General features: G+C 39.8%; 1 protein-coding gene across 1 annotated transcript in view; it reads right to left on the bottom strand.

The window, feature by feature from the left end:
- The window catches only part of LOC126161961 (protein lin-54 homolog), a 271,287-nt gene that overhangs the window by 33,302 nt on the left and 211,123 nt on the right, over nt 1–26,862 (bottom strand). Inside the window, exon 9 of the mRNA XM_049918145.1 lies at nt 11,980–12,217. Coding sequence (XP_049774102.1) covers nt 11,980–12,217 — 238 coding nt within the window. The remainder of the gene's footprint in view (nt 1–11,979; nt 12,218–26,862) is intronic.

Raw genomic sequence — 26,862 nt, 5'->3', positions numbered from 1 at the left:
GGTGCTACAACATGTCCTCGGTTCACCGCACATCTAGCCTTAATTTAACACAATGTTGGATGCTACCTGGTGGCACTGAGGGCATGTGATGTGATAGGAGAAGTATATGAGTGGAGCAGAGATGAATGGGGAATGATTCTAGCGATAAGTGGTGCACATGCAGAAATCTGCTGACTTAAGTGACTTTGAGCTGACTTATGCGGCTTTGACAAAAGACAGATTGTGGTCCAGTGCCTGGGAGCAATCATCTCTGAAATGGCGAAGCTGGTCAGCTGTTCGCATGCTACTACTGTGAGCATGTATGGAAAGTTGCTGCTGAATGCTAGTAGGCAACAAGAAGTTGGGCGTCTGTACCTCATCAGAGAACACAGGGATCAGAGGCTTGCCCATTCTCTAAAGCAGGACAGGTGGTGATTTGTGGCAGATCTAATGAATCAGTGCAGTAATGGCGCAGGCACAAGTCTTTTGGAGCACACAATTCAGCATGTTGATCCAGCAACATCATCAATTACGATTACAGTGGGCACTTGATCATTGAGATTGTAGTGTGGATCAATGGAATTTTGTTATCTGGTCAGATGAATCCCATTTATTGTTAAATCAGGTTGATGGTCATGTCTATATACGCTGTCATCCAGGCAAATGGCTGCTTGACACATGCAGCGTGCCACGGCCACATGCAGGTGGGAGCAGTATTATGTTATGAAGAACATTTACCTCGGCTTCCATGTGGCCTGAGGCAGTAATTGAAGACACCATGACAGCAGTGGATGACGTGAACATTATTAGGACCACCTGTAACCTCTTATGCTTGGCATCTTCAACAGCGATGGCATCTTCCATCAGGATAACTGTCAGTATCACAACGCCAAAATCATGCTGCAATGGTTTGAGGAGCATGATAGTGAACTCACATTGATGTCTTGGCCATCAGATTAAGCATACCTGAACCAATGAAACGCAACTGGGATGCTATCAGGTGCCAGCTCCACATCCACAAAACAACCATCCTTAAATTACGGGAAGTGTGTGGCCTGTGCATAGGCATCTGGCGCCACAGATCTCTGGGGAACTATCAAGTACTTGTCGATTCATGGCACTTGGGATCACTGCTGGATTGTGTTCCAGAAGTGGACCAACATGCTTTTAAGTAGGTGGTCATGTTTTGGCTCATCAGTGTAACTTTGATCAAAGAATGTGTGTCGTAAGAAACATCCCTTTACAGCTAACAGTTTTGAATTAGTATGTGGCAAAGAATAGTTATCAACAAGCTTTACACGGCAAAGGCACTGCAGAACCTAGAGGAGTTCTTTCTTTTTCTGCGTGGAGCTGGATGTTAGCCCTCTCACTTTTGATGGGGGATAATCAAGGAGAGGATAGTACCCTTAGCTATGAAGTGTAAAAATGACGGATTAACATCCAAATATGACTGTTGTAAAATGTAACACGAGAGCATTTGATGAAACATACAACAGGAGAACATTCCGAGTTACAGAAGTGAATATGTACTACGGAGTAAAGAAAGTACAGGAGACAAGACAGTTTAAAAACAGGTATGAATATGGGCTACAATAGTAGTAAGTACCTCAATATATACGCATAAAATGAGGAGGTAGAGTTGCACATGCTGTCAACAAGATACTGTACCATACTCTGTATGTATGTATGTATGTATGGTGAGATAGAAAGGATAGGTGGGTCTAGAGCAAAAGGATGACCCACTCCTGAGTGAAAGAAGATGGTACATAATGGGGCAATACAGATTTGGATAATTAAATGATTGTGTAGAGAAATCTCTGTGGAAAGAGGTGGATCCTGATGGTTCCTATACAAGTTAATACCGTTACTTTCAAGGTTCCTCCTAAGTAGCGAAGAGGATGAATTTACCTGAGTTGGTTAACCTGTTCCATACGCTAATTTAAAGATGCCGTAAAAAGGAGACAAGTGTCTGAGTTTTGTATGAATACCTTTAGGTTTGAAAAGATAAGTGTAACTGATTACATAGTGCCTGACAAGAAATACTCATTAACATTCAGAACATGTGACTCCTCTGGTTTGGCGGCAGTTTATGGATGCTGATGATGTCTAATGAGGAAACTTTCAAAATAACAAAGATTGCATTGTTTCTTGTAACAACTACACAAACCAATATTCCAGTATAGCTCCGAGTTTTATAGTGTCATATATTCCTCCTAGAGGAATCTCTCTCTTTTAAAAAATAATAAAAAAATATATAATAATAATAAATTATCGGTGATAATATGTAATACAATGTAGCACACATCCAGTGATTTCCAAACATTTATGAATGTGGCTAGACAAGCCTGAATTCTGGAATAAACATACTCAATTACATGACATATGGACAATACAGCTAAATGGCTCCTGGACTGTAGGGCCTAGTAATAAGCGGGCACATGAGAAAACCACGAAATGTCATAAGGAAACTATTGAATGATCCATATGTGTAATACATATCTGTTATCTGAGATTCCATATCCAGAGTAAAAGACTGAGTGCCTGGTAGAAAGGTTAAGAACTTACTCAAAATGGAGTCGAGGCAAAAACATGTCTACGATTTACAGTTTACAATCTAATGTGGAGCATTCCACAGTTAATAAATGTGATTAAATATATTTATTTAAAACGAGATACAATCACAAAAGTGACTGTACATCCAGGAGACAAATGCTATTAATGCTTGTTGTGAGAAGGTAAAAACTAGTTTTGAATTTCAAATATTTACCGTTTTGTTAATGTTTCACAGTAATAATGACGTCATTCGCCTAAGGTGAGGTATCTGAAGAGTAACATATCACTTTGGTGAAGTGATGTGTTGCACAAGATTTTTCGAAGTGATGAATGATGATCCCCTATACAAAAAATTTATTTTTGTAATGTATATATAATCTGCTGTTTGGTTGTATGTTTTATGTATCTGCATATATCATACGATGGATGGACACAGCGCATTTGCAAGCTGAGACGACAATAAACATTGTACTGCATTTGCAGTACCTGCTGCTCAGGTAATTAATTCTGTGTCGTCAATTCCTGTCTTGGAGATATGATGTGTGCCACAGAGGAAGAGCACCTGTGACAATTCCTGTGACGTCTTGGGGTCAAGAGAGAAACTGGTTATAGAGGGACTCAACTGAAATCTATTAAACAAAACAGACTCTATCCTTATCAATGTTTTTGCGATGATTTTGAGATCTGGATGATGGATTCTGTACTCTTAACTTCCGGCAGTAACTACAGCACTTCGAGAACAGAAGTTCAACCAGAAGAGGTCGGTGAGTGTGCTGAAAGACCAAGGTGAGCAAGATTAAACAACATTAAGTCTTAGCTCCTGATCACACTTTACTTCGCCACACAATATCATGGTAAAGAACAGTGGAATGTTGCAGTGTCCACCTTCTGTCATATTCCGATTTCTAATACAGCTCGAGGCCAAAACATTCTGTATTTAAGACTGTGTTGTTTCTGCATTCCATTGGGTTCTGTTCTGCAATTACTCTTCTGCTGAGTGGACCTGCTGCAGACTACCACTAATCATTTTCTTCATTTTGGCCTGGAATGTATCCCAGCTATTGGGCTTCTCTTTGTGTTCTCTACCCACTGCTGTGTTGTGCCATGCAAGCAAAAGAACTCATTTGGCAAATACGTAATGTCGTCCCCCCCCTGTTGGATTTCAGTAAGTAGATAAATCCCTCCACCCACTTTGTCAGGTTTTGACCAGAGCCTCCACAAAATACTGATGGATGCTGACTATGGAGACGACTTACTGCTGGTTTGGAATCAATTTGTCTCATGAATATACAGGCCTTGGGAACAATGGATTGCTTATATTCCAGTTCCCACCTGTGAAGGCAACAGTTTTTACATTGCCTAATTGGAGCCAAAGTGAAGAAGAATTTTTGAAATATCTGGTGTCTGCACCCAACAATGTCACACTGTTACTACCATGGTGATACATACCACTCAGAGGATTTGTGTGTATCACTATGTCTTCTCACTGGTGAATGATACTCATGAATAAAAACTAAAATACATAATTTTGAAAACAGTTATTATTAGGTGTAAAGAAACTTTCTTTTAATATTCATTCCATGTAGAGAGTCAGTATTGGGATGTTATGACTGATCGAAGATATTGATGTGTTGAGTTCACTGATGTACCTGTTTAATGTCAATACACAGTTGATTAATGTGACTGGATTTCTGATGTTTAAAAGAAGTTAAAATTGTGGTATTTAGGTTCCTAACTGTAAATAGCAATGCAGCTGGAGGACTGCCTTTCATGTGGTCAGCGCTAATAAAATAAGCTAATGAAGAATAGGAATTCAGACTGCATGATAAATGGATACCACAAAAAATGATTAGAGCCATTATTGAATGAAAATAATTGAGAAACATAAACCATTTTACATGAAGAATTATTGTAAAATTGTGTTGTCATACTTGGCAACCAGAAAAATAGCTATTAAAAGAAAGGAACTGTACATATTAATACATCCAATGAAGGGCAAATTTTAAGAATCATGCATAACCAAAGACATACAAGTAGAAGTGACAGCACAGCCGATAAAAAAGATATTTTATGACAGCAATACAGAAGATCGATGGGCAGCTGCTTTGATGGACAATGCCAAATTGTGGTGGGTGACTACATGGGACCTGGTGGTGTTGGAGACAGCTGTTGAGCAATTTCATGGTGACATCAAATTAGGGTGATGCAGGACAGGCAAGAGTTCAGTGGTGTGGGTTATACAGTAGAGCAGAGTTAGCTGTACTTACCCCAAACAATTTTTTTGTTGTTGTAATTTTCTGTATTTTGTGACGTTATGTAGTTTGTAAAAACTGGGTTGATTTTTTGTATAATTTACCAAAACAGTGTTTGATACAATTCTGAAATGGCCATTCAAGTTGTACTTAAAATATATGACGTGTTCAAAAAGAAGCCCAACTTTTGCTGTATCAGCTTTATTGCTTATTGTACAACTTTTTACGCACTGTCCCCCTGCAATACACCGTTCCCACTGCTTTTTCCAGTTTTGGAATGCCTGTTGGAACACATTTTGTGGGATGGTGCACAGGTTTCTCATCGCATTGTCCTGTAACTCCTCTATTGTTTGGAAATGAAGGCCTTTCAACGTATTTTTCAGTTTAGGAAACAGAAAAAGCCTGCTGGGGCTAGGTCAGGAGAATATGGTGGATGGGGCACAATGGGTATGTGGTGTTTTGCTAGGTAGCTGCAGACAAGTAGTAACACGTGAGCCGGCGCATTGTCATGATGCAACATCCAACTCTGGTTTTCCCACAGTTCAGGCCTCTTCCTGCGCACAGCATCCCTCATGTGCACTAGGATTCCCTAGTACACTTTCTTGTTTACCAGCTGACAACATGGCACAAATTCATGTTGGATAATGCCTTTGCAGTAAAAAAATACAACCAAAATCACCTTGATCTTTGGCCAACTTGTGTGTCTTTTTTGCATGAGGTGATCACTGTGACGACTGCATCTTCGTTTCAGTATCATACCCATTAACCCACATCTCATAATCTGTTATTACGTTCTTAAGAAAGTTTTCATTGTCATTGAAAGCAGCAAGCAGTTCCTCACACATTTCAACATGGGTCTGTTTCTGATCTTCTGTCAACAGATGTGGTACAAATTTTGCACTGACACAATGCTTCTTAAGTTTTTCACACAAAATTTGATAGCACGATCCAACGCTGATGTCCAACTCCTCAGCAATTTCCCAAACTGTTAAACGATGATTTCCGTGAATCACAGCATGAACACAATCCACACGGCCATCATTTGTTGATGTGGAAGGATGTCCAGACTTGAAATCATCACGGAGTGACATTCTGCCCTGTTGAAACGTTTAAACCACTCATAGGACTGTGTATGACACATACAGTCCTCCCGGTATGCTTGGCTAAGCATTTGAAATGTGTCTGTGAAAGTTTTGCCAAGTTTTCAGCAGAATTTCACACTCAAGTTCTTTCAGCTCCTTCAGTGCACTAATCCGACGAGCAGGCTGTACACGTACTTACTTCAGCGGCTGTGGTCTGCTAGCTAATTCTTCAACAACATGAGGCAAATGGCAGTCTCTTGTCTAAACCTGCCACTAGGTGCACTCTGTAGCCGCAGTGTGCTCTCCCATCAGATTGGCGCGCTATTTCAAAAGTTCGGTTTCTTTTTGAACACACCTCATATACCAGTATTAATGAGAAACATCGAGACCATTTGTAAGATATTCTGACAACTTTAGTGAACAGTTTATAGCAATTTATAGTACATCTAAAAGCTGAAAAAAGACAGGTACTGAGCTAGAACAAATCTTTTATGTAATTTGACATTTGTTGCCAAGTTTAGAGTTTTTCTTACTTTAAAAGGCGAACTTCTGATTTAATTAAAACGAGGAAAGGCAATATTCTTGGTAAATCAAATACAGAATGAAAACAAGTTTCAGATGCTAATATTTTAGAATAAGATGAGGATTCAGAGGAATTAGTCATTTCATTTTCCACTTTCACAAGATTGGAGGAATGGGTAAATAATCTACTTAAATGAAAGGCTCAAACAAAGACACAATTACCTGCAATTACACCTCATTCATTAGTGTACAATACTGAAACTATATCAAAAATTTTAAGATTAAGGGCAGAAAGTAATTTTAATTCTATTGCAGGTGAGAACTTCTATGTGGGAGAAACTATTAAAATTAGGTACAAAACTAGAACTTTAGTGATGAGAAACGTATGTACGTGATTTTTGTAAACAATTTAAAACTAACTGATATGGTGTTGATCACATACCAGGGGCCGAAGTGGATAAAACATTTTCCTGTCAGATCAACGAAGTTCAGCACTGTCTGGACTGGCCAGTAATTGGATGAGTGACCATTCAGTTATGCTTCATGCTGCTGACAATTTTCCTCTTTGCTGCTAGAACAGAGGTGACACGAAAGGTGCAGGCATGACATCCTTTATCACTATTCTTTGCACTAATATCCATGACTGTTCATTGTGGCCCTTTCATTGGATGGAGATGTTAAGCTCCTCTATGCAGCCACCAACACTTAACAGATACGCTTATGGACATAATCCTCATACTTTGTGAAGGAAAGGTGCCCGTGGGTGCAAAGGTTAGGAAAACCCATTGCAATTAGGCAGCTGAACCTGCCCTTTGGTGTCTCCCAGCCACTATAGGCACGTAACTTTACTTTTTATGTTGTATTTAACAGCAATTTGTTCGAAATGTTTGATTCTGACGTAAAAAAGGAAAGACAGTAAGATACAGTAGCATTAATGGAAAGAGTTACTAATCAAATTAGAGTTGATAAGGCTGAGTGTGCTGGTGACATTTCAACATCAGTGTTTTCACAGCAGAATCCAACCACTGATTTAAGATGCAAATATCTGGAGGTCAGCTTTTACCAATTACTTTCAGCAAAATGAATTATTGTACCCACTCCTCCATTTCCAAAAACATATAATAGCAATCGCCTCTTTATATGTGATTTTCTAACTTTTTCAGACGACAAGAGACAGTGGGGTGTTGAGTTGCAAGGCTCACACATCTCTCAAATCAGTTAACTTGCACGTTGTGTGTAGCTGATGCTCTTCTCTCGGTAATCAGCTATGTCGATCTCCCAAAAGCTGCTTCTCCAAATACTATAGCTGGTTAAAGGAATTTATTAAAATACTTCTCTATCCTCGAAATAATTTCGGCACTTGTAAAATATTTTTCAGTTCAATCACTATATATTTTCAACTTCCACAGACAATAACTTCTGCAAGCTAACTTATTCCTTAAACATTAGACTCACTCACACACACTCAAATAGTACACATGTGTCTTGGCGTTGTTTGGGGGAAGAGACTAAACTGCGAGGTCATCAGTCTCATTGGATTAGAGAAGGGCGGGGAAGGAAGTCGGCCGTGCCCTTTCAAAGGTACCATCCCGGCATTTGCCTGGAGCGATTTACAGAAATCACGGAAAACCTAAATCAGGATGGCTAGACGTGGGATTGAACCGTCGTCCTCCCGAATGCGAGTCCAGTGTGCTAACCACTGTGCCACCTTGCTCGGTATAGATGTGTCTTGCTTCGTTCGTAGACTAGGCTTTAAGTTATTCAAGAGTCTCTAGTCCCAAACGAGTCCAATACATAAACGAACATAGAAATCTATATTCAATTGTCCATTAGTCTTTTTACAACCAATACAGACACTAAAGAGCACAGAATACTACATAAACTTTCCTTGATCTTTTCGATCCATACACGGAAACTCTGTGGACTGTACAGCAAGTACTTGTCTGCCGCCATTCGGCCGCCGGGTCCATCTTATTCTCATAACTGTTTTTAGACCTGCACATATAAATGGGCAATCCACAGTAGGGAATATTTGTTTCTCCCACTCACCTCTAAAATATCGGGTGTTCGAAATTGTGGAAGGCCTAGTGGTTCTAGAATTTACTCTGAAATTTTCGAAGCACTACAAATCTATCTGCCCTTGCACTGTAGAAGCATCTTCCTTTAAAATTGTTCTACTGCTGCCACTACACTAAAAGATAAATTGTGACATGATAGGTAGAGAAATTTAGAATGAACAATGAGAAAATGATAAATACATTGCAATGACTAATTTTATTTGGAGAGAATTATTTCCATAGATTGATTAATTAGATGAACTTATATTGTTTTGTATAAAGTGGGCATACAATACTTACTTACGAATCCCTCATTGAAACACATGTGCCTGCAATTATGCTTTCTCCAAAAGGAATGCCTCCCAGAAGTTTAAGTCTTAACTTCCCATATTTTCTTTTTTACTATTTTTTTTCAGTCATTTTTAATGTCCACCGTTTCCCCGCAAAGAAATATCCATGGCAAATATATGTCTTACAACTTTTAAAAAAATAAATAAACAAAAATTAAAAGAGGTAAGGACAAATTATTCCTTTCCGATGTATACTGTTTTGAAACTGTTTTGGAAAGTGCTACCGACATCAAGTTTATGGAGGAAGAAAGACAAGACAGTTGATCATAAGTGTAATTTATGACATGATAACAATCAGTATTAAAACAACAATCATGATGTGCCAACATAAACAGTACAATAATTGTAATATGTTCACTTGATTACTAAAATAGTGTTTATGGCACACTGATATATTTTTATAACGAGTAACCTAATGACTAGTATTGCTGCCTAGACTGCTTCAAATGAGTACTTACACAGGTTGCCACTAGTTTCCCCAAGTGAAATTCCCTTTCATTTCCCCGATTTCCAGACAAGTTTTAGCATTTTTCCTTGACAAATTTTGAGATCTCAAGGGTAAGTTAAGACGGGAAAAAAAAAAGAGGAGGAGGAGGAGGAGGAGGAAGGGATTGCAAGCAGATGGAGTTTCCTGATGCGAGCAAAAATCTACAACATCTTTTGTAATGAACTTTTCTAAATGGGGAAAGCAAGTCATTAAGACCATTGATATTATTTTATTTCAATACAACGAAACACATTTGGTGACATAAATACGCATTTCCTTGGGGTTGCAAGACAGTTTTAAAATATCTTCACTGATTTCAGAAATAACCTCAGAAAAAACTGGGCCTCTAAAGAAGTGTACAGGGCGGGGATGAAAAGCATAAACTAACACTGCAGGTGACAGCCAATAAAACGTTGGTTCTACTATATTCGTTATAGACAGTGATTACCCATTGTGTTGTACGTATTATTTTTCAGGCATTGTGTGATTTTACTTTCAAGAGATATATAAGTACATAGCGTACAAACCGCCATCGACTGACACAATTTTCTTTTTCTTACCGTCCATACTTTCTAACATATTAATTACTTTTGAAGTGCCAAAATGTAATAGAACAAACAAAAGTACTTGCAATGACAGGGTCACAATCCCTGAAACCCATCACCCATGGCCTCTGGCCAGTTCAGGAGCACTGCAGTCCTGGAACCATGGATAAACCATGAAAATCCGCTGCATTAAGCAACACACAAACAGACCCAGCCTGCGGGCAGATCAGTGAGACTAAACCAGACAGGCAGGGCCGCTACATTAGTGGGAACCCAATGCCTTCAGATCAGCAGGCCTGATCCATTACAGATACCCGCAGAAATGGTCTGTGGTTTTGGCCTGTCATGGAAATCCACTTGTGTGGCCAGTTATTCACAAGCCACAGACAGCATGCTGATGAAATGAGACCACGGTGCTCAATCCATGCAACAGATAACTTGTTCAAATACCCTGAAAATCAATAATAATGATGATTGCTGAGACGCAGGCAGGCATGTACAAAAATAATCACTCTCTCACATCTAAATTTTTAGCTACAGCTTTTGTCAGAAAACGAGAGTGCACACATATGCATTCACACAATCACTTGGACACAACTCGTGCACACATGACTGCCTTCTCCAGCCACTGCACCTACATCTTTGAAAATCAGATCCAAACAAACCACTCCTCATGCCTCCCTGCCTCTCGTTGGAAGCTGCTAGGCTAGCGGAAAGAAGTGGTGGCAGCACTGACTGCAAGCTGACGGGAGTGGGAGGAAGGGGAGAAGCAGTACTAATGAGGGAGTAGGGAAGCAGCGCACATATTCAGCTGCACCCAGCCAGTGACAATGCATGACACCTCAGTAAACAAACCATTTCATCTACTATGACAAAAATGAAGTTTTTTACAGTTTTTTTCTCTCTTCCTGATTTCCCTGATCTGTTTTAAATTCCCTGGTTTCCAGAACCTGTGGCAACCCTGTTAGAGAAATACTGAGCATGATATAAATGTGTATTTAGGAGACTAAGATAAAATAAGAAGATGCAAACAGATGGTTTAATTTTTATTCTGCAAGATAAGAGTAACATTATGTTTGCAGACAGGACAGTGTACCCAAACGTATGTAGTGTGGTACAAAATATGGTGGGTGCATCAAGGAACGAAGACCTGCACCTGTGCTAAGGTTGGTACAGAGATACCACCTCCATGGAGGAAAGTGGTGAGAAAAGAAATGTGTCTGAGGAACTAAGTGTGAAATGTAATTTCAATATAAGTAAAGTATTTAACATTTTGAGACTCATTCTAATGTTGCACAGAACGAAGCTGGATTGAGCTGCAATATCTTGAGAAATTGCAATTAATTAGGAAGATATAGAAAGATATTAAGCGTGTCAGAGTTTATGCAACAAAAATAAGACAAAGGAACCACACAATAATCCAGGATGTGCACACATTACATACGTAAATAATTTCAAGAACCTTCTAAAAATGATGAATACCAAATAATAAATATTTACTGAGTAGATTTTAACTGGCAACTTGCAGCAAGCCTACCAGTGATGCAAACTGCTACTCCACTTTGTACGCTGCATAGCCCACGACATTTGTAAAAACATATTAGAAAACCATTACAAATAGCTATAACTAAAAAAAATAAAATGGCTTCATCCTACAAATTAACCTAAAATATTAAGTTATTATGAGCTTGACACAATAACAGATTTACCTACATCTACATAGATACTCCACATGCCACTGTACAGTTCACGGTGGAAGGTACTTTGTACCAAAGTTAGCAACTGTCTATTTGCCTCAATATTCTCCTTTATCTTGTTACTTTAGTCTCATAATCACCATGGAAGATACATAACAGAGGCAGTACAACTGTTGCGCAATCTTCTCCAAATTTCCCTTGCAGCATTTCGCAAAAATGTCTCCTACCTGCCAATGATTTGCATTTAATTTCCCTGAAGTCTCCATTATATTTTCGTACGGACTGCATAGACTTCTTATGATCCTACCAGCATACCCCTCAATTTGTTCAGAGACTTTTCAAAAACCCTACTCTACTTATGAGGTTACTTTTGCAAAGTTTAACATTAAATCTGTATTAGAAAGTTGTTGATAACAAGGCTGACAGATAGAAATGATAAAATATGAAATAATTACCTCATAACATTCACAATAATTTTTCAGGCAGCCAGAGCGTTTACAGTTACAGCCTTTATTATGCCTCCTTTCATCCCCTACCATGCCTTTGCCAATTTTTGGACGAAATGCATTTGGATTTCTCTCTAAGCATGACTTTATAGCTCGCTGACGATCTTCTTCATGGTCAAGATTGTTATAGCAGTTGTTACAGTTACACATGTGGCAGAATTCTCCATTTGCGAAGCAGTCACAGTACCTGTAAATAATACAATTTCATCCATTTAAGATGCATTTAGTAACTTATAAATGCAGTGTAAAATGGAAGATTTCTGAAGACAAAGAAGGTTTTTTTTTATTCTGGAACAAAGCTATTTGCTGCTCATTTGAGTAAATACCTGTAACATTAATTGGTAGCACAATATACCATCATCTCATCATTTGATGTAGTGCACTTATTTAATACATATATTTAATACATATAAAGATGAATTTTACTCAACTGCAGACACCAGTTAAGCTAGAAGAAATATGCACACAAATGTGTGTCTCTGTCATTAAGCTGTCGCTAATGACCTCATTGTCTGCGGGTTGCACTTCTTGAAACTCTAGTTTTCCTTCCATTAGTCATAAGAGAATAATGTGAGGATTTCATGCCAAAAGGAAGATTAAATCAAACCGTTTTTTCAATGTACCAATGGCAATCAGGAAGTGATGCAGAAGACACTTAGTACATTACCTAATACACTAACGTAGGAGATGATAGCATGCGGTACTTAAGCGAACATCAAATTGAGAGCAAGTTCAGCAGGGGTGTGGGGGCAAGGTGTGAATGAAGACGAATGGAAGACAAGCTGAAGTGGGAATGGAGGGGAAGAAGATAAGGAAAGAGGAGCACAAAGACAGATTATAGAAGTCACATCATTGCAAATTACGAATATGGTGCCACACCTTAGCAATTTATATCAACATCCACCTGTATAACGAAGTACATATTCTAGTACATACTATAATTTTTGGGGCTACTTGTCTTAAAAAGTTCGGAATTAAAAAGCTGTTGGCAATGATGTTTACAGATACAATGATAAAATATGAAATAATCGCCAGGTAACACTCACAATCATTTTTCAGGAAGCCATGTTGTCTACAGTGACAGCCTTTGTTGTGACCCTCCATCCCTGACTATACTTTTACCAATATTTGCATGAAATGCATTTTGATTTTTCTTTAAGCTTGCCACCTTAATGGTATGTTACGGAATCTATTGGACCATTTATTGTCAAAGTGTAAAACCCAAAAGATGAACAGGGAAATGATTGAAAAGTATTAGTTAATATAATAAAGCTGCAAAAGCTGTGCAATGAGAAAACAGTGTACTGCCCAAGAGAATAAGGCATATAATTTGTTTCTGCAGATGATTCTGTTCTGCTTTTAGGCCTTTCATTTAATTGTGGGAGGACATGAAACTAGTGGAAGTGTTAAAGGGGAGCTTTGATTTGTATTCTAAACAGCCTGCTATTTTATTACTTTGTCATACTGAGCCTTCACTCTAATGCTAATGGCACTGTAATTGCTTCTGGCAATTTTTTAAAATTGCTATTTGTTATTGGAAGGAATTTCATCCAATGAAAATGATTTAATGCTCAATACCGTAAATAATAACAAATGGACCACAGAAACTGTAAGGGGTATCAAAAAGTTCCCAACTGAGGGTGTTGCTGCAGTGTATATGTAATGTAGTGCAGCTCCAGTGCTGGTGTATAAGCACCAACACGTAGGCAAGGGATTACTGTGCTATTCGTGACTTTCCGATGTGTGTACGGTAAATGCAGACTCGTGGACTTTGGTGACATTATCATCAAATTCATCCAAACAGGATCAACATGCTAGATTTTTTTCTAGGCTGCTGAAGAACGAATACCAGAACAGACATCTACTGGAGAATGAAGAATGTGTACAGGCAACATGTCTGTCAAAAACCACCATTGTGGAATGGTGCACCAATTTCCAAGTTGGTTGTGATTCAGCACAAGATGCCAATCAAACTAGGAGGACAGCTTCAAGTTACAACAACTCAGGTGGGAGACAGTTGAGCACTTCAAAGAGAGTAACTCTGTCATAACCATGCATCTGCATTGGAGGAACTTAATTTTGAAGCTCATACACTATTATGGGTCATCAACAGTCACACATTAAATTATACTTGCATTTATGGAAATGAAGTCTAAACACCCCAAATGTACAGAATTTGCATTTTGCAAGACAAGTAAGTTGTTTTCTGGTACAAAAGCTGTAAAACTGTAGATCATTGTGGAGGAATTACTCATAAATGTAATTTGCTAAAAGAACACTCCAGTTGTGGAGCACTACACACTAGCAATGTCTACCTGCTTTTCATTAACAAGAAAAACAGCTTTCAAGAAATCGAATGGTGAGTTATCCTATATTCTACTTTCTTTAACTGATACTGTTTACTCACAATATACAGGAGTAATCACAAAAGAATAGTTTCCAAAGCATTTGGGACACACAAAAACTACTTTGCTTCCATAAATCCCAAACTGGGATGCGCCGGTCTCGCTAGGCTACTCAGTCTTGGCTTGGCAGCGATTATGAAGAGCTCTGGTTGATGCTACCATCAAGTGCAGAGTTCACACAGTTATTCGGTTTCTGAATGTAAAAGGTGTTGAATCAACTGAAATACCAAAAGTTGTTGAATCACCTGAAATTCATTGCTAAATGGTGAAAGTATAGAAAGAATTGTGTATGGATGTAAAATATTTTTGCAAGTTGTGTAGCGAGTTTACTGCCGACCATACTGAATTTCACAAACAAACAAATGAGCGGGAGACCACCGGTTTCTGACGAAACCGTCATGAAGGTTGACTGGTGGATCACTTTGAACAGATGACAGACCAAAGGCCGAATTACTGGATGTATTTTTCCAAAGCTGTTTCACAGAGGAAGACTGCACTGTAGTTCCTTCTCCAGATTGTCGCACAGATGACAAAATGATAGATATAGAAATAGATGACAGCGGGATAGAAAAACAACTAAAATTGCTCAAAAGAGGAAAGGCCACTGGACCTGATGGGATACCAGTTCGATTTTACACAGAGTACATGAAGGAACTTGCCCCCCACCCCCCCTTCTTGCAGCGGTGTACCGTAGGTCTCTAGAAGAGCATAGTGTTCCAAAAGATTGGAAAAGGGCACAGGTCATCCACATTTCCTAGAAGGGATGTCGAACAGATGTGCAGAGCTATGGACCTATATCTCTAACGTCAATCAGTTGTAGAATTTTGGAACATTTATTATGTTTGAGTATAATGACTTTTCTGGAGACTAGAAATCTACTCTGTAGGAATCAGCATGGGTTTCGAAAAAGACGATCGTGTGAAACCCAGCTCACGCTATTCATCCACGAGACTCAGAGGGCCATAGACACGTGTTCCCAGAGAGATGCAGTGCTTCTTGACTTCTGCAAGGCGTTTGATACAGATCCCCACAGTTGTTTAATGAACAAAGTAAGAGCATATGGACTATCAGACCAATTGTGTGATTGGACTGAAGAGTTCCTAGATAACAGAACACAGCATGTCATTCTCAATGGAGAGAAGTCTTCTGAAGTAAGAGTGATTTCAGGTGTGCCGCAGGGGAGTGTCGTAGGACCGCTGCTATTCACAATATATATAAATGACCTTGTGGATAACATTGGAAGTTCGCTGAGGATTTTTGCGGATGATGCTGTAGTATATCGAGAGGTTGTAACAATGGAAAATTGTACTGAAATTCAGGAGGACCTGCAACGAATTGATGCATGGTGCAGGGAAAGGCAATTGAATCTCAATGTAGACAAGTGTAATGGGCTGCGAATACATAGAAGGAAATATCCTTTATCATTTAGCTACAATATAGCAGGTCAACAACTGGAAGCAGTTAATTCCATAAATTATGTGGAAGTAGGCATTTGGAGTGATTTAAAATGGAATGACCATATGAAGTTAATCATCAGTAAAGCAGATGCCAGACTGAGATTCATTGGAAGAATCCTAAGGAAATGCAGTCCGAAAACAAATGAAGTAGGTTACAGTACACTTGTTCACCCACTGCTTCAATACTGCTCACCAGTGTGGGATCCGTACCAGATAGGGTTGATAGAAGAGAGAGAGAGAGAGAGAGAGAGAGAGAGAGAGAGAGAGAGAGAGAGAGAGAGAGAGAAGATCCAACAGAGAGCAGCGTGCTTCGTTACAGGATCATTTAGTAATCACGAAAGCATTATGGAGATGATAGGTAAACTCCAGTGGAAGACTCTGCAAGGGACGCTCAGTAGCTCGGTATGGGCTTTTGTTGAAGTTTCGAGAACATACCTTCACCGAGGAGTCAAGCAGTATATTGCTCCCTCCTATGTATATCTCACAAAGAGACCATGAGGATAAAACAGAGAGAATAGAGCCCACACAGAGGCATACCGACAATCTTTCTTTCCACAAACAATACAAGAATAGACAGAGGTACTCAAGGTACCCTCCGCCACACACCGTCAGGTGGCTTGCGGAGTATGGATGTGGATGTAGATGTAGATTTATGAAATTTGGTTCCTGATGTTTCTCGAAGGGCCAATGATAGGATTTTAACAGACAAGTATCAGAAGCTGTGCACAAGATCAGTACCACCAATGCCGGTAGGAGACAACAAACAGCAATGTGCTGATTCTTCTCGTGAATTTCTTAGCAGATGAAAAGGACAACTTTCCTTCTCGTGAATTTCTTAGCAGATGAAAAGGACAACTTTCTGGCCTCAATTCTCAAGGATGACAAAATCTGGCCATTTCACTTTACACCACAGACCAACAGCAATCATGCTACCAATAGCAGTCCTCTTCACCCACACCACAAAAATTCAAACACAATCTGTCAGTCATGTCATGGCAACTGTGTTTTAGGACCAAAGGGGTTTTTGTTATTCGACTTAATGCCTACTGGACCACAATAAATGCTGACAGTTACTGTGGCACACTGATAAAACTCACTACCCTCTGTTTCTAAGTTGAGAGAACATTTGGGTGGAAGACAATTCAGCCTCAGCGAAGAGGTGAAACATACTGTTCAACACGTCATCGAGGACATAGCTGTGTGCTGGTATAATAAGGGTGTGCAAATGCAATCACAGCATCTATAAAAATTGTGATTATGTGCAAAAACAGATGAATGTCCAACCTTGAAAATGATATAGATATTACAGAAAATTAACAGTTGCTTGATTTCTAAAAAGCTGGACACCTTACTTTTGGTGATGGAGTGCCACGTAACAAGTGGTGGTGGCTAAAAAGGAAGTGCCCAATACGCAACCTAGTTAAAATGACCACCTCATGGTAGGAGGGCCGAGAGGAGGTCGTCCAGGCTGTTGGGACAGGCTTAATAACCGGTTTGATTCCCATGAAGGGAGGACCAGTGGCAGTGCCAAAGTGACACCATCACCTGACAGATGGCAACACAGAGATCATCGGAGAGAATATAAGAACTAGTGGGCTGAGGTACAAGGACTGCAACCTTGGCAACAGCCTTGTTTCCTGTCAGACCAACATGACCAGGAATCCACATAAACATGACAGTGGCTCCATCAAGAGAGAGCACGTGGCAGTTTTCCTGGAACCGTTGCATTAAGGGATGTGTGGTGTGCAGTACACCGAGGCTTTGAAGGGTGCAAAGTGTCTGAGCAGATGACAACCAAAAAGCCTGTGTCACTGGATGTACTCCGTGGCCTGATACAGGGTGAAGATATCAGTAAATAATGAGCAGTGTGCTGAAAGTCGATACCAAAAAATGTCGGTGCCAATAATAAAGGCACATCCGACACCAAGGTCAGTCCAAGAGCCATCAGTGTAAACAAAGGTACTATTGTGAAGTTCCATGTGAAGGTCGTCAATCTGAAGGTGAATAGCGAGGCTGTAGTAGTATGCTTAGGAAGCAAATGAAGGACAACGTGAACACAATCCACCACATGAAGCCAAGATGGTGAAGGGTTCACACCCACCAGGAAAGTTGCAGGTAGTGTGAAGTAAATCAGAAGGAGCCAGAGATGAAACTGAACTCCAGGAGGTAACAGAAAAAGAGGGACGTGCCCCATACTAGCGATCAAAGGAGTCATCGAATAGGGAGGCATTGGATGGGCGGCCACGCATGGCAGACAAACAACATGCATACCTCCTGAGGAAAAAGTTACAGTAGTAGGACAGCAGTGGCCGAACGGATGCCACAATGGTGGATAGTAGTGACGGAACACCACTTTAGAAGGGGTGGTAAGGAACTTGAGTAGGGTGTCCCTTGTTACAGGGATTGATAATAGATAATCATAGCCTAGATGAAGGATGTGGTTTAGTTGTTCCAGCCTGGACTTATACTGGATGAAAAAGGGGTCACTCCTCTGTAGCTGGTTCTTGGGTGTGGTGGGAGGATTAGGGTCATGTGTGGAATGTGTCATTGGAAATTTTTTTGCAGACTAGGTTTATGGGACAGTGGCTGTCTGTAAAGGCCTTTGAAACCCTCAGTACACTGGGCAAGATAGCTCTTTGTCATGGCACATATGCTGTCACTGGGTGGTCAGGCTATATGAGAGGGATTTTTTGGTGTGGAATGGATGGCAGCTGCTTAAATGCAGGTATTGTTGGTGGTTGGTGGGTCTAATGTGGGCAGAGGTGTGCATGGAGCCATGAGAGAAGAGATGGTCAACATAAAGGAAGGCTGCGCACTTGGTTGAGGAGGATCAGGTGAAGCAGATGGGAGAGAATGTGTTGAGGTTGTGAAGGAATGAGGGAGGGTATCTTGGCCCTGATACCAGTTTGTGAAGATATCATCAATGAACCTGAACCTGAACCAGAGCAGGGGTCTGAGAGACTTGGAAAGTTTCCTCTAGATGCCCAATTAAAAAGTTGGCATAGGAGGGTGCCATTTAAGTGCCCATAGCATGCAGTGGATTTGCCTGTATGTGCTTCCTTCAAAGGAGAAGAGGCTATGAGTTAGGATACAGTTAAAAAGTAATGAGGGATGAGATAGTGTGTTTGCAGCCTGAAGGACATTGGGAAAGGCAGTGTTAAAAGCGTTAAAACCAGTTGTGAAGGAAGTGTCTGGTCAGCTGCACAACGAATTAAATAAAAATTTAGTTTCTACAGGGAATCATAACTCTCTTGGGAAATGCCTTTTTGAGATTGATGTCTGAAATACTCCTATGTGATACAGACAAGAGGGAGACTGAGTCAATAATTAAATCACTGAAGACTAAGGACTCTCACGGTTATGATGGAGTGTCTAGCAGAATATTTAAGTAATGTGCTGCACGTTAGCCATGTATTTAGCCATATTTGTAATTTTTCCTGAGTGATTAAAGTACTCAGTAGTAAAGCTGCTGTATAAAAAGGGAGAAAGCAATAACGTAGATAATTTTACACCTATTTCTATGCCATCAGTGTTTGCTAAAGTTATTCAAAGGCTGTGTATGGAAGGGTAATTGATCATTTTGTTGTTGTTGTTGTTGTTGTTGTGGTCTTCAGTCCTGAGACTAGTTTGATGCAGCTCTCTATGCTATTCTAACCTGTGCAAGCTTCTTCATCTCCCAGTACCTACTGCAACCTACATCCTTCTGAATCTGTTAGTGTATTCATCTCTTGGTCTCCCTCTACAATTTTTACCCTCCACGCTGCCCTCAAATACTAAACTGGTGATCCCTTGATGCCTCAGAACATGTCCTACCAGCCGATCCCTTCTTCTAGTCAAGTTGTGCCACAAACTTCTCTTCTCCCCAATCCTATTCAATAACTTCTCATTATTTATGTGATCTACCCATCTAATCTTCAGCATTCTTCTGTAGCACCACATTTCGAAAGCTTCTATTCTCTTCTTGTCCAAACTATTTACTGTCCATGTTTCACTTCCATACATGGCTACACTCCATACAAATACTTTCAGAAACGACTTCCTGACACTTAAATCTATACTCGATGTTAACAAACTTCTCTTCTTCAGAAATGCCTTCCTTGCCATTGCCAGTCTACATTTTATATCCTCTCTACTTCGACCATCATCAGTTTTTTGCTCCCCAAATAGCAAAACTCCTTTATTACTTTAAGTGTCTCATTTTCTAATCTAATTCCCTCAGCATTACCCAATTTAATTCGACTACATTCCATTATCTTTGTTTTGCTTTTGTTGATGTTCATCTTATATCCTCCTTTCAAGACACTATCCATTCCATTCAACAGCTCTTCCAAGTCCTTTGCTGTCTCTGACAGAATTACAATGTCATCGGCGAACCTAAAAGTTTTTATTTCTTCTCCATGGATTTTTCTTTTGTTTCCTTCACTGCTTGCTCAATATAGAGATTGAATAACATCGGGGAGAGGCTACAACCCTGTCTCACTCCCTTCCCAACAACTGCTTCCCTTTCATGTCCCTCAACTCTTATCTCTGGTTTCTGTACAAATTGTAAATAGCCTTTTGCTCCCTGTATTTTACCCCTGCCACCTTCACAATTTGAAAGAGAGTATTTCAGTTAACATTGTCAAAAGCTTTCTCTAAGTTAACAAATGCTAGAAATGTAGGTTTGCCTTTCTTTAAACTATTTTGTAAGATAAGTTGGAAGGTCAGTACTGCCCCACGTGTTCCAACATAACTACGGAATCCAAACTGATCTTCCTCGAGGCCGGCTTCTACTAGTTTTTCCATTCGTCTGTAAAGAATTTGCGTTAGTATTTTGCAGCCGTCACTTATTAAACTGACAGTTCGGTAATTTTCACATCTGTCAACACCTGCTTTCTTTGGGATTGGAATTATTATATTATTCTTGAAGTCTGAGGGTATTTCGCCTGTCTCACACATCTTGCTCAGCAGATGGTAGAGTTTTGTCAGGACTGGCTCTCCCAAGGCTGTCAGTAGTTCTAATGGAATGTTGTCTACTCCTGGAGCTTTGTTTCGACTCAGGTCTTTCAGTGCTTTGTCAAACTCTTCACGCAGTATCATATCTCCCATTTCATCTTCATCTATATCCTCTTCCATTTCCATAATATTGTCCTCAAGTACATCGCCCTTGTATAGGCCCTCTATATACTCCTTCCACCTTTCTGCTTTCCCTTCTTTGCTTAGAACTGGGTTTCCATCTGAGTTCTTGATATTCATACAAGTGGTTCTCTTTTCTCCAAAGGTCTCTAATTTTCCTGTAGGCAGCATCTATCTTACCCCTAGTGATATGCGTCACTACATCCTTACATTTGTCCTCTAGCCATCCCTGCTTAGCCATTTTGGACTTCCTGTCAACCACATTTTTGAGACGTTTGTATTCCTTTTTGCCTGCTTCATTTACTGCATTTTTATATTTTCTCCTTTCATCAATTAAATTCAATATTTCTTCTGTTACCCAAGGATTTCTGCTAGTCCCCGTCTTTTTACCTACTTGATCCTCTGCTGCTTTCACCACTACATCCCTCAAAGCTACCCATTCTTCTTCAACTGTATTTCTTTGCCCCATTCCTGTCAATTGTTCCCTTATGCTCTCCCTGAAACTCTGTACAACCTCTGGTTCTTTCAGTTTATCCAGGTCCCATCTCCTCAAATTCCCACCTTTTTGCAGTTTCTTCAGTTTTAGTCTACAGTTCATAACCAATAGATTGTGGTCAGAGTCCACATCTGCCCTGGAAATGTCTTACAATTTAAAACCTGGTTCCTAAATCTCTGTCTTACCATTATATAATCTATCTGAAACCTGTCAGTATCTCCCGGCTCCTTCCATGTATACAACCTTCTTTTATGATTCTTGAACCAAGTGTTAGCTATGATTAGCTTGTGCTCTATGCAAAATTCTACCAGGTGGCTTCCTCTTTCGTTTCTTACCCCCAATCCCTATTCACCTACTACGTTTCCTTCTCTCCCTTTTTCTACTGACTAATTCCAGTCACTCATGAGTATTAAATTTTTGTCTCCCTTCACTATCTAAATAATTTCTTTTATTTCATCATACATTTCTTCAATTTCTTCGTCATCTGCTGAGCTAGTAGGCATATAAACTTGTACATATAAACTTGATCATTTTATTTCACACGATTTGCTCTCAAATGCACAGTTCAGCTTTAGAAGTCATTTAACAACTGAAAATGTTATATTCTCCTTTCTCTGTGAGGCACTGAATGGGTTAAAAGGTTCCAAATGCTTGGCTTTTTTTATTTAAGTAAGGCATTTGATTGTGTTGATCACAAAATATTGCTCCAGAAGTTGGACCATTATGGAATACGGGGAGTAGCTCACAATTAGTTCACCTCTCACTTTAGCAAAAGACAGGAAAAAGTCATTATTCGAAATGTTGAGAATGGCTGTGATGCGGGGTCTGAGTGGGGTACAGTCAAGTGGGGGGGGGGGGGGGGGGGGTGCCCCAGGGATCAGTGTTGGGGCCACTCCTATTCCTTATTTATATAAATGAAATGCCCTCTAGTATTACGGGTAACTCTAAAATATTTCTGTTTGCTGATGACACTAGCTTGGTAGTAAAGGATGTTGTGAGCTACATTGGCTCAGTTTCAAATAGTGTAGTTCATAACCTAAGTTCATACTTGTAGAGAATAAACTAAAACTAAATCACAGTAAGACCCAGTTTTTACAGTTTCCAATATGCAATTCAACAAAACCTGACATTTTAATTTCACAGAATGGGCATATGAATAGTGAAACTGAACAGTTCAAATTTCTAGGAGTTCAGACAGATAGTAAGCTCTCGTAGAAAACCCACATTCAGGATCTTGTTCAAAGACTTAAGGGGACCACATTGTTGTTCAGGTCGAAAAAAATCTATTTTCAGTTTTCATCATATTTAGATAGATTAAGGTTTTATTTAAGTACTCTGAAAAGGATTTTGCTGAAATTTATTTTGAGCATTTAAAGAGCATTTTCCTACCATGTGTGTTTATGTGCCACGCCCACTTTTCTGCATATATTTTAGATCTTTATATACCCTACATTGCATGCTTTCAAACACGTGGTTAGTTTTGTTCAAATGTGATTGTGAGTAGTTGTTATAGAAAACTTGTAGGTATACTATGGGCAAGCAATTAGGAGAAAAAGAAAATCTGGAGGCAATGAAGAGAGATGTTTGGGCCATATTCTTCATTAAGTCCTCTACTGATGATAAGCCATGTCATGGATTGTGTCCATCAGGAGAAAATTCATGGTGCAAATACAACAGGGCTCAGGCAACTGGAGAATCTTATTCTCGCCAACATTCTCTTCCTGCTGCTGTTATTACAGCAATTAAACCTATTTTCAGAGACTTGGCTCATCCTGACCTCATAAGGAAATGTCTGCATGGGCAGACACAGAACCCAAATTAATGTTTCAACAGCATAATTGGAGCCGCCTTCCTAAAATTGTACTTGTAGGCACGCATACAATGAAACTAGGAGTCCATGATTCTGTTATTACATTCAACTGTGGTAATATGGGAAAGTGTTGGGTACTGAAAACGCTGGGAATTAATCCTGGTGAAAATATGATCACTGGGCTGCAACATTGCGATAAAATGAGGATAGCTGATGCAGACAGGTTTGCATCCAATATGGCCAAGAAAGCAAGACAAACATCCAAGAAGGTGAAAAAGAAACTGGAAGACCTGCTAGAGGCCAAAGATAGGCCATCATATGCAGCAGGACAGTTTTAATTAACTGTAAGTAACAAATTTCAAAAGTCTTTTCATTACAGTCAATTTCCCGCAAACTAAAATTTTCAGTACATATGCCCCATTATATCAGAAACTATCATAGATAAATTAATGAAATTTTCAGAGACTCTATAGAACGTAAAAGGCCACCTCTGGTACTACATTCATTAATATTCCCCCATTAGGAAGTTCACAAAAAAATATTTTATGCAGAAAAAACCTAATATTTTTTGTTAATAAATTTAAAAAAGTATTTCTTAAAAACTATAAAATGGATAAAGCAGATTTTAGTACAGTTGACTATTAGCATCATGCAACATACAGTAAAAATATTAAGGTCCTGTATCAAATAGTTTTTTCAGAAATGGGTCAAATACTTGCCTAAATTAACACGGGTTAGATAGGCAGGGTGCGGTCCCCTTAAGGCTGCCGTTTTTACTATTCGAACGGTATCTGAAGTGAGTGATCATTCGACATGAAAATCAGTCTACTTTTCTTATTTTCATTCACTTATGTTGTATGGCATTATATTATGGGGTAACTCTTCCCATTCTAAAAGGATATTTTTTGGCTCAGAAACAGGCGGTTCAGGCAATAAGTGGTGCAAGTTAACGAACCTCTTGTCGACCCCTGTTCACGAGTCTGGGTCTTTTGACACTGGCCTCTCAAAATATATCTTTGCTTAACTCTTGTGCAGAAAGGTGTGCAGTATACGGCTGCGTCCATGTTCAATAAGTTACCGCTCGAATTCAACAATCTTAGCAGTAATCCACGCACTTTCAAATCGAAAAGGAAAGAGTTTCCTCATGGGTCACTCCTCCTATTCTATCGAAGAGTTCCTTGAAAAATTAAGCTGATTCTTGTTGTATTGTTGATTGCGTTTACTTAAGCTTATGGACTTCGGGTTCATAAACATTTATTTTTATCTGTTATTACTTTTATGTTGTAATTTCATGTACTGACACATTCCACGACCTTTGAGATTTGCTCCTCAATTTGGTCCTAGGGAACTTGACGTGTAAATAAATAAATAAAAACCATAGGTATAAGGGATGTTGATGTATAGAGAAGTGGTGTGAACAGTGACGAGTAGGTATCCAGAAGGTAAAGGGTGGGGATTATGGAGAGTCAGTGAAGGAAGTAGTTGGTATCTCTGATGTGGGAGCCTGTATTTCCGGGAAATGGTTGGAGGAGTTTATAAATTAGTGCCAGAATTCTTTCAGGGGCAGCACGATAACCAGCTCCACTTGGGCATTCAGGATTGTTTGTTTATGGATTTTGGGGCGCCACAGAAGGTGGGTGTTCAAAGTGTCATAGAGGTAAGGAGGGAAAAGACTCAGGAGAGAGATTCTGGGAAGGGCCAAAGGGTGGAAGCAGGGATTGGAGATTACGTTGTGCATACAACTGTTTCTACCCCCATTCTCCCATGACCACATCACAATTCACATCCTCTCACCGTCACTGAGCAGCAGTCTCTGTCAATCCAACCAACTGGTCTTTTCCCCATCTCTGCTCCTCTCCTTTTCCACTCCCGCCCCTCCCCTCACCCTCTTGACACTGTGCCTTAGAGCCTTGTCCTGCCACCATCTAGTCTCTGCAGGCTTTGCCTGGTAGTGTCGACTTCTCTACCCCCACTCATACCCTGCTATTCCTCCAATTTCCCCACTCCAGATTTCTGCTTCAGTTCAACACGTCATAGTTGCATTCCAGCTGGAGATAGTGATTACATGTGTGTGAAGTGTGCTTGCTTGAATGTATATGTGTATTCCTTTCTGAATGCTTTGCCTGAAAGCTCGATGTGTAACTGTCTTTTTGTTGTGCACATCTGCAACTCGAGACGCCATCTTTATGGTCAGCAGCAATCTATTCTTTTTATAATATTATTCATATTCCAACCTGGACTTTCCACTGCTTGACTAGTAGTAGTACGTATTTAAGAATGGAGAGAGATCACCATTTCCATTCATTCCAGTTGCACACTGAGGGAGGAATCCGATGTGGTCTAATCAAAGGTACCACATCTGTATTTGCTTAATGTGATTTAATGAAACAACTGAAGCAGCAAGCTCAAGTTTATTTAATCCTGTTTCCATATTACTGAGGAATGTTATTTTGCTAATATCTGATCTAATCACTGGATGACAAGCACAACTAAAAGAAACTGGAGAAGTATCAGCACACAAATATCCACAGTAAACACTTTCAACAAGCCTTTATTTCCATCCCCCCCACCAGTCCCCAGAGAACAAGTGTTCACAGCAGATGTTCAAGAAAACCACACCAAACCTAAATTTGGGATGGCCAGAGGAAGATTTGATCTATTGTCTTCATAACAGTGAGTCCAAAGTCATACCCAGTGTGTTCTCTCAGTGGGTAAGGGCTAGATGAGGTTAGGCAACTGGGATTACAGGAACCCCTGTCCTGGAGACAGTTCCCATCTGCACAGTTCAGAGGAGTTGGTACTATAATGGAAGACCCATATGTCATTAATACTGAATCAGATTTTTAAGTAGTTGATATTGTGGTGTGTAACATTTTCGACAACTAGGGGCTCTCATTTGCTATCAGCCATAGTTTCATGGTTGTCATTTCTATGGGCAGACAGCTAGTTAGCCGCCATACTCTCACAGAGTACTGCATAATAATTGAAGTACAGATTGCACATGATGTGGCTTTCACTTTGGTTCTATCTTAGATAAGACATGAAATATCTGTGACTGCACTGAGTATAAAGTAGCGAATGGGTGTAAGGACTACGTCTTGCATGTGTGTTAGAAAATTGTAATAAGAACTGTGATTTGGATCCCAGCCTCTCCAATAGTCTATAACAGCATAGGTAAAACTCCTAGGTCTCTGCTACTCCTTATCCTCAATCAATCACATTCCCATTTCCACACTCTTGCCCACTTGCTTTATCCTCTTGTCATTCTTCATCTCAGTCCTCATCTGCCTCAGCACTGTTGCTACCTCAATTTTGTAATTACTATCAGCATAAATCCGCATTCTGGTATTTTGCAAGAGCAGTGGCATCTTCCTCCCCCCCCCCCCCCCACCCCCACCCCCCCCACCCGTCCACCACCCTTTTCCTCCATATATTTCTCTACCCTGTGTAAATATGGGGTAGGGACTCAGGTGAAGAAATATTCTCGATACAATGAAAAGATGATTGACTGAATGAAAGACCAAGCACAGACACAGCCAGGGACAAGGA

The sequence above is a fragment of the Schistocerca cancellata genome, chromosome 2, assembly GCF_023864275.1.
Source record: "Schistocerca cancellata isolate TAMUIC-IGC-003103 chromosome 2, iqSchCanc2.1, whole genome shotgun sequence".
NCBI lineage: Eukaryota > Metazoa > Arthropoda > Insecta > Orthoptera > Acrididae > Schistocerca > Schistocerca cancellata.
Note: the sequence above shows the minus strand (reverse complement) of the source record. Positions and strands in the feature narration are given on the sequence as shown.